At 41.4% G+C, this 17,317-nt stretch overlaps 1 protein-coding gene across 7 annotated transcripts in view; it reads right to left on the bottom strand.

Moving 5' to 3' along the window:
* Nucleotides 1-5,486: 5,486 nt before the first annotated feature.
* camk2g2 (calcium/calmodulin-dependent protein kinase (CaM kinase) II gamma 2) overlaps nt 5,487-17,317 on the bottom strand; it is a 66,640-nt gene continuing 54,809 nt past the window's right edge. For 2 of the 7 annotated variants that reach the window (XM_083988724.1, XM_083988725.1), the window contains 7 exons: nt 14,826-14,870; nt 13,514-13,568; nt 12,273-12,383; nt 10,800-10,875; nt 10,458-10,561; nt 9,634-9,886; nt 5,487-8,566 (listed from right to left, as the gene is read on the bottom strand). In XM_083988724.1, coding sequence (XP_083844850.1) covers nt 9,654-9,886; nt 10,458-10,561; nt 10,800-10,875; nt 12,273-12,383; nt 13,514-13,568; nt 14,826-14,870 — 624 coding nt within the window. In that variant the 3' untranslated portion in view covers nt 5,487-8,566; nt 9,634-9,653. Of the gene's footprint in view, nt 8,567-9,633; nt 9,887-10,457; nt 10,562-10,799; nt 10,876-11,521; nt 11,669-12,272; nt 12,384-13,513; nt 13,569-14,825; nt 14,871-17,317 lie in introns of all 7 variants that reach the window. The other 5 variants (XM_083988730.1, XM_083988728.1, XM_083988729.1 and 2 more) reach the window with 4 other exon arrangements.

Here is a 17,317-nt window from a genome sequence, read left to right as displayed (position 1 = left end):
AAGCAGAAATACCTGTTTCTGTCGAGGAGCAAAGCATTGTGGGACAGTAAAGTCTTTCAATATGCCAGATAATAGATCCACTGGTCACTTAATGTTTATCAAGACGTTTTAGTTTACAGGAGAATCTTTTCACTGCTGCGTTATAACTGCATGGCTTTGTTCTGTCTCGGTTCGACCTGAAACGCTCATTTTGATTTCCGTGATCAAAATGTTTATTTTTTATCCTCTTTTGGTTTCTATTGACGGTGTGTATTGTGTTTGTTTTCATACATTTTTTACACCCTTTTCTGTATTTTTCTTTGACATATATTAACCGGGGCTTTTGCTCTGTGGTGGGTTGGTGACAAAAATGATGAAGCTTCATTCCCATAATGATCTGAGGAGAGGATTTAGTTGGTGAAGTGAAAGTTGAGAGTGGAGGTGGTGGAATATTATAGTCAGAGTGATTGATATATTTTAGTTTTAGGCAGAGTTATTGAAAGAGAGAGTCATTAGAGAAAGTTGATAAGAGTTTGCAGTGGTCAGATTGTTTTGTGAATGAAGCTAACATCATTTCTTTTCGTTTCTGGAAACTTTTATTTACCCATCTCAACATGCCCCAACATGAGAATGGATAATATTTGATTATGTATTTTAGATTGACAAGATCTTGTACAGATTAATCATTAAGTTATAATCAAAGACGAGCACTGCTTCATGTGCCAATATTAGTCCAACTGTCTGCATCTAGATCCTTATTTATTTCTGCTTTTGTACTCATGTAGTTCCTCGTTTGAACTTGCTCTGTTGTATTTATCTCCATCTACAGTTAATGCAGGTGTACAGTAAAATGAAAGTGTTCTTGTCGCTGTCTGCAGATGTAACATGAACGTTGCCTTTGTCCTACAGATGAGGAGGGCAGAAAGTCTAAAAGCAGGAGCGGGGAGCCGCAGCAAAGCTGCTAAACCCTGCCCCCCCCCACCCCCACCCCCCACACCCTCGTCTGTCTGCTACCATGCTGTGAGCGCGTGGTGAGTGAGTGCTGCTCGAGTGGGAGGAAGAAGGAGGGGTGGGATGACGGGGAGGGGAGGGGAGGGGAGGGGCGTTCGGTCTTGTCTCCATGGGAACCTGAAACATGGTGTAACAGATGTCGTCCATCCTGCCATGCACTTGCTTCCCCTGCTTCTCTAAACTGTTACCCCCCCCCCCCCCCCCCCCCCCATCCTCCTTCACTCCCTCACTGTCCTGTCCGTCGCCCCCACTGTCCCCATGGTGACAAACGCCTGTTCACTGAGCCTGATGGGACCTGGTCTGCATGGCATATGGGCCATTTTACCACCTTGCTCCGAGTGGATGAACATTTGTGCCCCCGTCTCAAACCCCCTGCCCCCCCCCACCACCCCGGCCGGCGGCTCCAGCAGCACCGTGTCTCTGCTCCTTGATGCTTATTGTGATGGTGGTAGAGGTGACCGCTGAGCTGAGCGTCGGCTCTCTACCGTTCCCAGGCTGCTTATTGTTGCTGCATGGCTTTGGTGTAGCACTGAAATCCTTCCCCCTCCTCCTCCTCCTCTTCCTCTTCTTCCTCTTCCTCCTCTTCCTCCTCTTCCTCCTTCCCCTGAGAATGCATGTATAAGACGCTGGCTGCTGCCGTCTCCTCTTGTTCATCACTGACACTGTTTCTGACTTCTAACCTTCTTCTCCCTCTGTTTTTTTTCCTTTGTCTTCTTTTTTGTTTCTTCCATCCAACTTGGCTTCTTAATTTTTCTAACCTGTCTTCTTCTTCTTTTCTTTCTTCTCTTACTCTTTCCACTCCTCTTTGCTCGCCGGGGACACAGAGATAAAGGTGGCCTTGGAGCTGTGTGTCTGAAGCCTAGTAGAGTTAATCTGCTGAGACCGTCTACAGTGAGAAAAGATTGTATATCCCCACTTTCCTTTTCTTCCCTCTTTGTTTTTTATTTTTTAAAACCCAGGACACTTGAGTAGAGAAAAGTGGCTTCCTTCTCTGTTTTGTTTTTCTTCCTTGAATCAAGGAAACAACAGAAAAATACAAGAAAATGTTGTGGTGACAGTTTTTTTTTTCTATAAAGACTGCTGTGGCAGATTGCACTGCCACGTGTCCTTCAGTGTGACGGACTCCTATGTGCACTAGTCTCTACGGACTAAAGATTGAAGTGCCAATGTTCACACAGCAGCCAAAAGGGCGATCTCTAACCAGACTGATGACTCCATTTTGGACCTCTTCTGTGCAACTTCAGATCAAGCCGGACCTTCTTCTGCCCGACACCATGATCATGGGGAAAAAAACAAAAACAATCATTGATTTTGTAAACGGGCAGCATGCACAAGCAAAAAAAAAAAAAAAAAGACATTCAGTCAGACTCTTCTTAACCATTGTCAACGCATGTCAGCACAAACATTTCTGAACCTCCTGTCAGACTGAAGAATCACCATTTGCATGGAGCAATCAATCAGCCAATCACCCCCACTTCCCTTTGTCCAATCAAAGAGGAGGACAGTGTCGAGTGGGGGATGCCAAAAGGACTCGGGACTGGAAGCCATTACAGCTGTGTGACTGGCACTGGTTGCCTGCCAATCAGGAGTGAAGCTTGATGTGTGATGAGAGCAAGAGAGAGCAAGAGAGAGAGAGTCATCCTGGGAGCGTTCAGGTCACCTATATGAAACGGAACGTTACACACTTCATCTTAGCTTCAGTAATATTATATCATCGTACAGTAGCTCATGGAACAAGTCATCACATCTTTAGCTTCTTATCCTGCTCTATAAAGAAAAATCAACACAGTTCATTAGCAGCATTTAACTTTCTCACAATATCATCATGTATCTACTTCCTGTTTATAAATCTTCTTGACCGACTGGAGTATAGGTGACCTGCAACCTGCCCGCTACATACAGAACATGTGCACATTTCTGTTGCTGTGACGTTGAACATGATGGTGGTGACGAGACCCAGTGTTTTCCTCCTTTTCCACTTTTACATAAATCCATTTGATGTAATTAAAACTCATCAAGACTTACTGTGTCCTCTCCTCGTTTCTGTTTGATGCCGAGCTACAGACCTAAATGTCCAGGTGATAGAAGAACATGGTGGTTCTGATTGATCTTCCCTTCCCCAGATTGCACTGCATTAAGCACTGGGATGTTTCATTCGGAGAAGTGCACTTAAAGATGTGATAGATCCATTTTCAAAAATCTGTATATTCACTCTGTACAGCTGGAATAGAGCAGACATTTCTCCAAATGATCTAAACTGTGCAATTTGACCACACAGATAAAAAAAAAGAAAGAAAGATCATGCATGTGATGTATAAAATTAACAAAAAGATATAAATTGGTGATGGTAAAACACAAAATGACCATTAAATGATTTGTATTTGAGCTTCATTTCTAGTTTAACAGGTGGACCAATAAATCCTTTTCAAAACTGTGATTTTGTCAAAAAGATATAAATATAATTCAGGTTTTTAAATTCTCTAAAACAAAATGATTTTTCACAAATTGCATCCTGACATTATTTTGCGCCCTCCCTGTTACAGAGCTGGACGTCGGCCACCAACATTTCAAATGGGCCCTGAGCCACTCAACTAGACAACACAACACAGGTGTTGGTCTGTAAGTCTGGCCCCCTATGTAGGGGAAGGGGCTGCTTTAACACACCTCTAACCTAATGTACTTAAGATAAACTGTTGAATTAAAGTTTTTACACAAATTGAGAACATTGCATTTTGTCCCCTCATTAGGACTGGATATTGTAACATATGAAGAGGTGGAATCAAACGGTACATAAAAGCATCTGACTGTAGTTATGAAATTACATTTTAAACATATTTTAGTCCTGGAAAAAGCTATTTCCACTGCTTCTTCAATAGTATCTCATTGATGGTGCTTGAAATAGCTGTGCTACTCAGCTTCAGGTTGATTTGTCTGGTCTGTGGCGTCCCTTAGAGGCAACTGTCAGTACTGCAGCTAGAACAGACCATGCAAAAGGTCAGTTGCCCCCCTGTGGCAAGAAATGATTAATTAAAAAGGTTTAAATGTATACACTCAACATTTAAACACTGTAGGTTTAAATATTAATATTATACAGTAAATCTAAAAATTCATGAACAATTTAACTGCAGTGAATTATCACCCAGGACTATTTCAGTTGCAGATTATCGACTTATAAAAACCAAATGTGTTTGTGTATGAAGCTGCAACAAGAGAGAAGTGGACGACAGTATTGAAATGCTATTTTATTAAATATGCTTTAAGATTCCAATAATAACAATATGAAGAACAACCAGCCAAACAAACACTTGGTAGTTTTAAATGTATGATTTTTATTAACTGTATGGTCATGCAAAAATCCAGCATCCAATTGAAACTCAAAAAGTAGACATATGTAGCCCCTTCAGTATAAGGTTACAATGCAATAAACTGACTCGTAAAGGGGCACACACAAGCTAAGGCTTTGACTAATCTTTTATGCATTTTAATGTGAGATAACATCACTTGATTTCGTCAGACAGAGCCATTTCATAACCTTGAGGATGCAAGTAACATAGATTTCCATTTCTTTATCAAGTAAACAGTGAAAAATTACCAGAAAGTAGACATGCATATTTCTTCCATTTGTAAAACTGCATATATAGTGTTGCTGTTGTTGAAGATTGTGGTGTTTGATTTTCCTTTGTCATTGTTTTGTTTTAAGCATCTCAAGAATCTTTTGGTTCCCTCACTCCAGTCAGGTCATGTTTTTATTCTGATATATTAGACATTTGCCAAAGTAGATGAACTATGCAGCTTTTTGCTTTTCGTTTTTTAAACATTAAAATTCAAATTTATATGAAGCTAAACAACAGAAAACAACTTGAGACTGATCCTTCTCTTGTAGCCAGCTGTTACCTTATGTCCACAGTACATCTGTGTAAACTATGTACTAATAAACTAATACTATATATTTGGTCTTGTGTCGTATAAACAACAGCGAAGCTAAAAATTGATATTACTATATTTTAAAATGTAATCTATTACATTACTCTGGATCTCAGTGACATTCTTAATGAATGGATGTGATTTCAGTTGATTTCAAGGAGATAATTTCAAGTTCAAAGTTTGTTTGTTTTTTCCAGGATCCCAAATTCAGATTCCAGAAAACAGAGAACTAGAAGACTGGAAAACCTCACACTCCTAATTTTGCAAATTTATTTTCTTTTAACCTGAAGGGAGAAAAAAAATCTGATATGTGAATGCAGCTGCACTTAAATCTGAACTTTCAGTGATAAAATGTCACAATGATTATGTTGTTTCTTTGCCTCCCTGCACTTCACAATAAGATGATTCGATTTTATGAGCAAAGTGTACTTCAGGATAACGCGTCAAAAATATAAAAACTCAACAAATACTAATCTGCAAGGCTATGCAGTAAAATAGGGATCAGTTTAAAAAAAAGAAGAAAGAATGTTTTGAACAAAGATGAATCAGTGAAATAGAAACTACAAAGAAAGAAGTGACTTAAATCTATGTTGCAACGCTGGTTTCTGCTGTTTAGCTTCACATTTAGGCGACCTTGAGTGCCATGAAAGGCGCCATACAAATAAAATCTATTATTATTATTATTATATTTAACAAAACTGCTGATTTTAACTTTGATCAAATACTTTGGCAGAAGGAGTTTGCATCTGTCGTTTCCTTCAGATCAGTTTCAACTCTTTGATTCAAACATTTACCAGGACTGTGGTGACACACACTCTAACACAATGAAAGAAAAAAAGCATCTTGTCTTATCAGATCAGATCAGATCAGATCGGTGGCATCAACAGACAGACAACGGGGGCCGGCGGCCACAGCACAAACAGAACTACTTAGAGCCATAAAAAACATCACATAGTTTCAGTACTGGTTTTTTAACAACGCATCATCGTCATGGTGCAAAAGTGTGTGTGTGGGGGTGTGTGGGTACTGAGGGGGAGAGGGAAGGGGGCACAGTTTTCATGGCATGTCAGATATGTCACAGCACTCAGAGAGAGAAGCACAGGTGGTCGATACAGTAGGATGGGGGCCGGGGGATGCACAACAATATTTCAAAATCTGCTCGACTGTGTCAGTGCACGTATGTATACGTAGACATGATATGTGATGATTCGAAGCATTAAAGTGTGGTTTTTCTGCCACCACAGATACTAGCAGAGACGCCACTAAAGGCCTCGTCCCTCCGCCGGTACAAAGTCACATACACTCACAAAGTTTTATACGACAGTGGAGAAAAAAAAAAAAAAAAAACACACACACAGTGCTGCAAAGTTTCAATCACTGACACAGAGAAATGGTTTTGTCCTCCTTAAAGGGAGAGTCACTGACCTCATGTGCTTATATGATGTTGTGGATTTCAATATTTAAATCAGCCACCGAAGAGTAATTAAGTGTTTTTTTTTGCCCCACGTTTGTGTGTTAATCAGTGTGTGAGGGAACAAACAAACCAAAAAAAGAAAACACAAGGGTTGTGGCAGTCGAAGCCTCTGTCAGTTTCAACCCTTCATTTTTTTTTAAATAGTTCTGGCTTAAACAACTGATAAAAATCCCAACATCAAAACACTAACAGCTACGACATTTACAACAGAAACTGGGACAAAAGGGACTGAAAATCCATTGATTGCCATCAGCGAAGGTCCCACAACCCTTGAGCTGGCAGAGCCCACTTCCCATGATGCCTCTTTTTTTCATCTTCTTCTTTTTTGTGTCCAATCCCTCAGCTGCATTCCCTTTTTAAAATTTTTCATGCTTTTTTTTTTTTTTTTTTTAACACTAGTGCCAGGACTTCACACAGAAGTACAGCAACAGCAAGCCAAGACGGACAATATACACAACTTTTTAAAGAACACAATCAAACAAGAGACAGGCATAAGGGTGACATCATCATCGTGATCTTCATCGTCATCGTCACACACGGTATGGTGCTACTAGAGACAGCGATGGGGCTGGTTAGAGAAGGTCACAAGAGTTAACAGATGTGCAGAGAGTGAGAGGCAGGAATGATGGAAGTAAATGGGCAGAGGTAGGGGCGGGGCGGGGCGGGGCGGGGTGGGAGGGGAAAAGGTTCTGGCGAGCGTAACCCTGAAGTTGCAGAAAGGTTCACTCCCTCAGAAGAGCGAACGCAAAACAGCATCAAGTCTTAAGTGTCTGTGCAGAAACAGTACAGGCCATTAGACAGTTCACATAAAAAACAAGCTTCACACCAAAATGGATTCAAAGTAAAGTGAAAAGTCGACGTGAGGGTAGTTTTTTTTCCCCCCGTGCTTTTAACAATAGGTAGTTCACAGATGTGAGGAGCTTTAGACTTGGACCGATGGCGCCTCCTAATGTTCTACTGCAAACACTGCAGGGCAGACAAGGTGGACGCCCTCTGCAACTTCAGGATGAGCTGGCCTGGACGTTTGTGTCTAAAGCCCAAGAGAGGCTCAACCCTTAAGGTCTGGAGCACTGTGACCTTGAGTGTGTGTTTGTGTTTGTGTGTGTGTGTGTATGCATGAGCATGCATGGCGTGTGCATGTGCATGCATGGTATGTGTTTGTATTTACACCTCGGGACCTCAACGCAGAAAAAAAGAAAACACCCCACACTCTCATGCTGAGCTCCCCCTCCCTTCACCCAGAAAGAAAATCACAACCCTTCCCTCCCCCTTTTTTTTAACCTCAATATAAATATCTATGTATACACAACTCTGTTAAATAAAATCCCGCTTTTCGATTAAAAATGATTCTTTTTCAACACAAAATACTTTAAAATACATCATTCAGGAGATAAAAATCAAACAGCTTAATAACACATAATACAAAAAGACACAAAATAAAAATAAAGGTCCCTTCAGTAACATATCACATGGTCTTCAACCCCCTTTTTAAAACGTTGTGTACAGATGCTCAGACCTGACACTTAAAACGGGCGTTTACTCTGATATTACGTTGATATTAGTTACTCCTGTTCCCAGAAACCCACCTACATTTACCTGTTAACTGTAAAACAAACAATACTTCTATTAAAGTCGACATTCTGCTGTTGCTGCTGCAAGTTTCCCACTTATTCACCACCCAACCCCCCCCCCAGTAACTATACGTGTGAAGTGTACTTGTTTTTCTGTTGTTATATATATATCTATATATATATATTTATATTTATATTTTAAAAACATGTTAATACTTTTCCAGACAGCAGACAAAAAACAAAGATGGGGAAATAAAGGCCATGGGAGAGAAGGACCAGACAGCACCACCCCTGTGTTGCCACCAGAAGCATGCACCACCTGCAAAGTGGGGGGCCGACGTCAGCCGAGCCCCAACATCATCTAGCTAAGGTTGGACTGGATTGGTGTTGGTCAGTCATTCAGTCGAGCTTTTGATATATGTGTTTTTTTTGTTTGTTTTTGTTTTTTGTTTGGTTGGTTTGTTTTTGTTTTATTATTGTAATGTAATTTTCCCCCTCTTTTGGGTTTTTACAACTTTTCCAAGCAGCCTCGTCCCCGGCCAGGATCCAGGTACCAATCCAACCACGGAGAATAAATGCTCCAAACAGCTTTAGAGATCAGGCAAAGCTGAGGGAGGAAGAAGAATGAGGGGTTAGTGTGCGAGTCGGCTTTAACTCAGACTTAATGATGTGCAGCGTTGTTTTCAGCCTGATGAGTCTCCTCTGTCCATGGAGAGTTGTGTTCTTGATCATTAGCCTAATCAGTGTCCCCAAAGCTGCTCTGCTCTGATTGTGTTGAGCAAGTTTCATTCACAAAAACCTCAAACATGTGTCATGAATTTCATAATTTCACATGTAGAAGAATAGATTGACTTGATGTCATTTATATGGACCTACAGTAGAGTCCACAAAAAATCTGAAAACTGGATTTCAAATTATCTTAAAAAAAGGAAAAAAAAATCTAAAGCAAAGCTTATAAACTCATACTTTTAAACATTATTCAATACTTCATTCATAATTTATAAAGAATTGAACCTACATTGATACTGATTAATGTAAGTTATAAACAAGGTTAGAAATGTTCAACTCTTGATTAATTGGCTCATCTATACTGTGTTTAATGATAAGAGTATTTTCATACTAAATAAATGATGCATTCAACATTTATAAACTAAGTCTTACATCAATTAGGAATAAGAATAAACTATTTAGACTTACATTTATGCAGCACTTAACATACTGTGCAGCGATTTAGACTTGAACCAATTCTTAATGTCTGTTAGCAAATGTTTTATTATAGACGGTCTTATTAATCCAGGGTTGAATAATTATAACTGTTTATAAATTACTTACTGATTACTATCAAAGGAAGAATGCTTAGCAGATGATAAAATACATAACTAAGATTAATAACGTGGAGTTATAATAACGTGTAACCACACCAGGATCTGCAGTAGCTTTGTTTGTGGTCTATTTGTCTTTTATTACAGACACTTGACTGTTTCACCTTCAGTGAACTTCAGTCTCAGATTTAATGCAGCACTGAGTGTGAGGACGGGGAGACGACAATAAAGCGTCAAGGCTACGAGCTGCGTATCACGGCTTTAAAAAAAAAGAAAATGCTACACAATAAAAACCTCACATGCAGCATAAAACTGTTACTATCCTTTCAAGCTTCAAGTGTGGCCTCCTCACCTGGGCCTGAGGTGCTGGGTTCACTGCAGCGGTGCAGCCGGCGCTCCTGAGCAGTGGAAGTGCACGTTGAGCCATTTGGCGTCGCGGCGATGCCACACGCGCGTCTCCTCCGACTGGCAGGAGCGCGGCCGGCCCTGGGTGTCCATGTACTGCGTCAGGCGGATGTAGGCGATGCAGGCGGCATCCTCACCGATCAGATGCACGTGAGGGTTGAGTATGGTGGTGTGCACCGGCTTACTGTTTTTACTCAGCACTGTGGGACCGATATCGTAGAGATCATAGAGAAGTAAAGGTCAGCCGTTTGTTACTGGATTTAAATAATTAACTACACTTGTCTTGGACATATTATAACTGCTATTGGCAACACGTGGTGACATCTCAAATTGACATTAAATGCATGCTTTTCATATGTCTTTGAAATTTATTAACATTTCTTATCTTTGCTGCCCATTAATTCATATCATCGATTTCTCAATGGATGAAAGGAAATCTGCGATGATTCATTCATTCATCTGATAATCAATTTAATGATTTCTCAGCAAAATATGCACATGATTCACTGGCCCAGCTTCAAAGAAGTAAATATCTGCTCTGTATGAAAACTCCTCTCTTCCTCAAGAACCATGTTGTCATTTGCTTTATCATTAATCTAGATTTTACCTAATAATTTGTCCCAATGCAGATTTGACCTGTTTCTTGAACTCATACTATCGCACACAATAACTGTTTTTGGCTGAACTATTGTGTCACAGTGTGTCTCTAAAATCAAAGACAAAACAACTCATATAAAGATTGTTTCAAAAATCTACAAGTAGGACTGAAACTGCACATACGATTCTCAAAGTAGAACTTGTGGAAGTCCATGCCCTCCACCAGGTTTCCAAGAGCTTCTGGCTCAAAAGAAGTGAGTCCAGGATCACAGATTCTTCTGTCAAAGCAAAACACAACCAAAAATAAACACACTGGCTTTTTTTTCTGTTACTGAAATGTGTTGAATCTGCATTTATCCTGCAGGTGAAGTGTGATGTGAGCTAAATGATGCAGAACAGGTGACGTGACATTGAGGTTTTGTCCTAGAGCTGAACCTAAAATGAAGTGATATGTGTGTGTGTGTGTGTTGAACAAGAATAAAAGTTTCTTTGTGGTAAAATGTTTCACAAACTTACGTGTAAGCCTCAAAATCCCCGTTGTTGATGGCTTCGATCAGCTGCTCTGTCATCTTGATTATCTCCTGTTTACGAGCTGAAGAGAAAGGGAAGGACAGACAGAGGGGGAGGAGGCGGAGGAGGAGGGATGACCGGAGGAGGTTTTAAGTTAGAGATCATTTGGAGGTTGAACATGCAAATACCACCGATGCCTTCACTGACTCTCACTGTCTTTACCAGGCTGAAAACCTTTGACATTTGAAATAAGCTCATCACATGGCAGGCTGCCGAAATAATGACAGTGACATTTGAAGTCGGACTGTACAATATACACTACACACTCCAGTCCACGTGAGTGAGGAAAGAAAAAAAGGAAACACTCGTCTTGACCGACACAGTGTCACACACAAACCCAAACCACTACAATCCACCAATGGGAAAAGAGTCCAGTTTAAAGTCATATCTGCACCAAATACACCAGAAACCGTGAGAGTGAGAATCACAGGAGTCAAGAAAACTGACGTACACAACACCAGAGAAGCACAAACTGCAAACACACTCCAGGGTTCACACCTGGATGAACAGCTTTTTTGTGCAGCTGCTGAGCCTGGAGAGCGACACACACCTGCATCTGACCGTGTTCATAGAGTCTTCAAAAGACACCACAGGACATTCAAACAGACCATATGAACACTGCTTCAGGAGCCTTTGCACAAGCACCACACGACCTGCCTGACACTTACTCTGCTGCAGGCTGCTGCTGCTGCTGCCACCGCTGCCGCCTGCGAGCGGCGTCAGAGGCGACTCTGGTTGAGGACAGGAGCTCTGAGCTGGACTGGTCTGAGCTACAGGGACTGTGGGGCTGCTAACAGCCTCCTGCAGGGGACCAGCTGCACGCAGGTACAAGTCATCCCAGTGAAATAAAGTTATATTTAGCAAAGCTGAGAAGCCGAGGAGCCTGTTTACATCCATTTACAAGACATTTAATATTATGTATCCTGCACAAAGTACACAAACCTGCTATAACAGGTAACTACACATTAAGTTTCATATTAAAATACTACTGATTAAGAATGAGTCTTAAAACGGGCCGTGGATATACACCAATCAATCACAACAATAAAAACTGTTTATAATAAATGTTTATATGGCTAAATCAGTTATGGCTGATCGGTGTATATCAAGTGTTTAGTGATTGCAGGAAGTGAGGAGACACTCAGTTTTAGAGGACAATCAGAGGAAGAGTAATCCGCAACCAGGCCTGGACGCCAGTAGATGGCAGCACAGGAGGGGAAACGTAAAAGTGAAGAGGTCAGATTTTTCCCTTTTTTCATGTTGAGGCTTTTATTTTTTATTTTACCATCAACATGACGTGTTTTGCTTGAAGGGAAGATTTGTTTGCTGAACATCTGTTGCTGAGCATAAGAGGAAAAGGCCAGGAGGACACAAAGGTCAGAGCTGAGAGTAAAACCAGGTAAACTGCTGCCAACTTACAGGTGAGTGGTGGGCACTGAGGAGGAGACAGGGTTGGAGTGCGTTCCTCAATAGTGCTGCACTGGCTTAACACTGCACTGTCTGTGCTAGTAGTAGATTCAGAGACAGACACTGCCGCCCCCCAATCACAAGACAAAAATACAATTACAAACTGATGCAAATGGGCAGAGAGTCCATATGTTCATCTATCTATATTAATATTTAGATTTTATGAATATATTATCTTCTAACTTCCATGAAAATCCATGACGTTTAATTTTCATTCATATAAAAGGAAAAGCAGCGAATCATAACATTCATCAAGCTGGAACTAGTGAACACTTAGCAATATATTTGCTTCATAAAACGTTGCAGTTGTTGACTTATAGTCTCTTAGAAACCCTGATGGTGCACATGGATGAGCTGATGCATCCTCAAAGTGTTTTGTGTTTGAAAGAAGACAGCAGAAGTTACATTCAATCCTTTTCACTTTCATCTAAAGCGACATGAACTAAGAGCACACAGAGAAAGACAGAGGAGAAACAGGAACAACAGCCTCTCAATTGCACGTCAGTGACCATCCACTATAAGACCGAGTGCTGGTAAACCTAATGTAAAGCTGCTCAAGTAACTGGATTAACTGTTTGCTCGAAAGCTGCACGTAGCTCTGTCCTACTTCATTCAACTGAAAACAGTGAGGTGTCTTCCCTGAGCTGCAGATGACTAATTAAAGGCTTAGGTGGTCTGTGTGGTGCTGGCATGCACACTGACACACACTGACAATCAAAATGAGGCAGAGGTACCCACATATGGTCGGGCCGATGGTGAGCCTTAGATGTGTCATATTAAAGGGATGCTTTATCTAAGCCTGTGCAGATCTGGATGTAAATACTGTAAGAGCAGTGCACCCTTGCTTGTACGATTAATCTCATTCTGCTTCGTGTCTCCAAGAGAACGGGATGAGCCAACTAACAACACACCACCATATTGTTACTTTGCACAGAGACAACAATGGAAGCAGCACTGTATGTTTCCCCATACATGCAGGGAAGAGTTTACATAAGACAGTTTGAGCCACATTTGCTTTCCCTGGACTTACTGGACTACCTGAAACCTCTTTCCAGTCAGCAGACATGCATTACTTCCGAGTATAAAGAGGAAAAAAGTCATTTTTAGATCTGTTGTAATACTTTTCTATCTGATCTGCAGATATAAAGTGAAGAAAAAGAGGCATGCAGAGTAGGTGAAAGTTTGACAAGTACCTTTCCTACCTTTCATCTCCTCCTCTTCTGTGTTATTACAGCTCTCTGTGGAGCCCTGTCAAACAGAAAGAAAGGAGAGATGGACAGAGGAGCGGGTGGACCAAGAGAGAGAGAGAGATGGATAAAGGGGGGCAAAAAGAGAAAGAGCAAGACAAATTTTTTTTTTTAAATCGTTTAAGTAAGACAGGATTGGGAAGCTTTGGCCGTATGGACACACAGACAACCTGACGGACAAATGAACGGGTGGACGACTCCCTCCCAGGAGCACAAACCAGCCAGGACAGCAGCGAAGGGGAAGCGCAGAGAGCCACACACACATCGAAGCAACAAAGTGTGTTTGTGTGAGCGTTTTGAGATCCTGTTAGTTAGTTTTAATAGGGAGGAGTGTGCAAGTGCATGTCAGCATATAACTGCTTGTGAAAAGAGTTAGCAAGCCAGTGAGGCAACGTATTGTGAGAGAAGTGTCAATGTAAAGAAAATTGTGTAAGAGCATGGGCATTTCATAATCATTCTACTATTACACAAGCTTGTGCACTAACACGGCAGTGCTAGTAGAGTGGGGGCTGGTTCCTGTTTTAGTAAAAGGCCTTGGATGAGGATTTAAAGGTATAGTATAGTGCTTGTGCTGCTGTTAGAGGCAGTGTAGGATTTTCTCTTAAATATACATTAGAAATCAGCTCTGATGTTGTATGAATCCTGAAGGGTACCACTGGAACAACTATATACTTTAACTGTGTAATCAATTCCGATCAACAGGTACAGTTGGCTGTCATCTGCGTAGAAAATATATGAGAATCAATGCAACTGAATAACTTCACCCAATAAGTTGATGTGTTTTGTGCAAAGTGAAGGGGCCCCAGTATTGAACCTTGGGGCACCCCTGTCAATAGAGGATGTGATACGGATGTTTGTTTTTGCCATGACACATTGAAGGAGTGGCCCAGTGAGATAGGATTCAAACCAAGAAAGTACAAATACCAGGACGCTGTGGTTCACTGTGTCAAAGGCTGCTGATTGGTCCAACCAGATAAGAACTGAGGACTAAAGCTCTCATGGCTTCTACAGATATTGGCTCAAATTTAGTTTTTTCATTAATTCATTCATCAATTGGTTCTAATAAAACATGGAAAGTTTACATTTATTCCAGTGGCTTGCTACTGTCGCATCAGGAGGCAAAATAATGCTCTTTTATTTGTGTTTATTTTTATTGGGTCATGTATGAGGTATATTTAGAGAAAATCCCACACAAGTTACCTGAGCATTAGTAGTGGCTAGTGGCTGGTGGCTACTGGTGGCAGAAGGAACGGCTTACCTTGGTGCCGTCAGCTGGGTTGTGTACAACAGTTGTCTGGGCTTCCTGGGGGGAGGTAGGAAACACTTTAACATGCAGGGATGGGATGGAGGGGAGAGGGGAGGAACGAGGGTGGGAGCGCCAGGGAATATCAACATATCCCATGACCACAAAGATAAGACACGTGTGCGCACACCAAAACAAAGCACAGGGAGCTACGAAACAGAGGCTGTGGAGCATTTATGGTGATTAGATCGATGACTGTAGAAGTCAAGGCGCTCAGCGTGAGTCTGGACCCCATTCAACCACTGTGGGCTACAGGATCATTTTAGAGTCTCCAAAATGCATCAAAACAGCCGTGAACACAGCTAAGCACATATTCACCCACTCAGGGCCATGGCTGAGGAGGAGGAAGAGGAGGAGGAGAAGGAGGAGTCTGTGAGTGACTGCAGGTTCATGGAAGTGCGAGTGCTGGTGCTGATGGTGTTTTCATGTCACCTGGAAGTTATGGTACTTAACTTGGAAGCTGATATATCCAATATGGCCTTAAATAATTAAAAGTCTCCAAAGAGACATGCATTACTTCAAGTATAAAGTGAAGAAAGTGGATGAATACTGATGCATTTCTGTACTACTGCAGCAAACACTCCAAAAACAACAATAATATGCACTCAGTTTACCATTTTATTGCCTGCACTATAGAGGGATGAACGCCTGTTCACTGAAATGTGTCTGCAGAGGAAATAAAATTGTAAACTGAGGCCAATATATTCCCATTTTTTCGTGTTTTGGAGGTGCTGCTGTCACTTTAAAAGAACACCCAGTTCACTCAGCAGAGACATGTGTGCATCACATTGAAGGGAAAGACTGATGGTTGTCACATAAATTTCCTGATTCAGCTAAAGACTTCATAAATAAATCTTACCACGCTGATTTGTGTACATATGAGAACTTTCAATGATATTGACCACATTATAAATATAAGGAAATGACTAAATGCTAACAAAGTAAATAAATGCTCAGCTAGATTACTATAGCTAGCAAGTAAATAATCATTACTAGAAGGCTTTGTAGTCAACATAGTGAGTTATTCAGAGTTACTGTATGACCATGTGATTCCTATATGGTGTAATCGCTGCATTAGACGTGGTGACTGTGTGTTTGTGTAGCCACTCCTCATCCTCACCCTTGACCCTGCACACACAGAAGCATTGAGCACGATTCAAGAGCTCCAAGTACGACACTGTTTGGAAAACAAACCCACAGTGTGGTGGTTTAAGTCACACAATCAGGATCCTGATCCCGATCGACACTGGACCCAACATCCAAGCACTACCACCTTACAGTAGAACATGCAGCCCCATCGATGACACATTGGATTATGGGTAATTTTAATAGTTTTGGGGTATTTTATGCCTTTAGTCCCTACAGTTGAGACACGGCAGGATGCTGTCGTTCATGGTCTTTACCCCTAAACTGCAGACCAGCCCAGCTATGGGGGAGTTTAGACTGGAAAATCTGATCACAGTCTGAGGAAATGTTTTACTTAGCTCAGTGCCTCGGTCCCAATTTTGAAAGTTTAGTATCTGGCTTCTGAGTGCAAGACTCATCAGTGGAAAAAGGTGCCATGTAGAATTTGGAGTGTAGAAAAAGAGAAGATTAATACTGCTATCAGTATGTAGAGTTTGTTTGGAGCAGCGTGTTAGCTTAGCTTAACACATAGACCGAAGAGGGAGGTGCAATGGAGGCTAAAGGTAAAAACAAGCACCTTTTGTTTGGCTTTCATTCAATTACATATATGAACACAGGGGCTGCATCCTCATACATATAATGAGTTCTCTATTACCTGTCCATGCCAGCTCCTGTTTTACCCAGAAGTCCTCAACGTTTACAGTTCACATATTGACGAACACTTTGTAAACGTGAGCCCCGTTCTTTTCTTTTGATGTAGTACAGGTTCAGCCTTTTGAGTTTTTGAGCTCTGCTTTCTAACAAATTGCAATAACCCTGCACATCTTCAAAGGCAAACCATCAAGAAAGCTCAGGTGACGCAGTCGAAACACATAAAGGAGTCACCAGGACGTGGCTGAGCTAGATTGAAGTGTCTGCTGCTGTACAGCGAAATGAAAGTCATTTGTCTACCTGTCGATGTTGTGCACTGTGTAAACGTGTCTATATATATAAACACACACACACACACACACACGGGGGTGTCCACAGGAGATCTGGGTAAAATGTGAGCCGGGGGAGACGCTCAAATGAAACAAGCCAGTGGTTCAATTTTTAGAGTCATCAAATCCACCGCCAACATCACAGTTTGTGTTCAGAACTGAAGCAGAGAGGCAGAGGATGGAGGACGAGCGAGAGATCGAAGTGCAGAGAAGAAGGTTTTACTCGAACGTGGGACATGACAGAAAGGTGACGACATAGTACTAAACATTAAAAAAGATGGGAACAATGAAATGATGCCGTAGAAAGCAAGGTGAAGGGAAACCAAATATAGAGATGAGGTA

Source organism: Trachurus trachurus (genome assembly GCF_905171665.1).
Source record: "Trachurus trachurus genome assembly, chromosome: 15".
NCBI lineage: Eukaryota > Metazoa > Chordata > Actinopteri > Carangiformes > Carangidae > Trachurus > Trachurus trachurus.
Note: the sequence above shows the minus strand (reverse complement) of the source record. Positions and strands in the feature narration are given on the sequence as shown.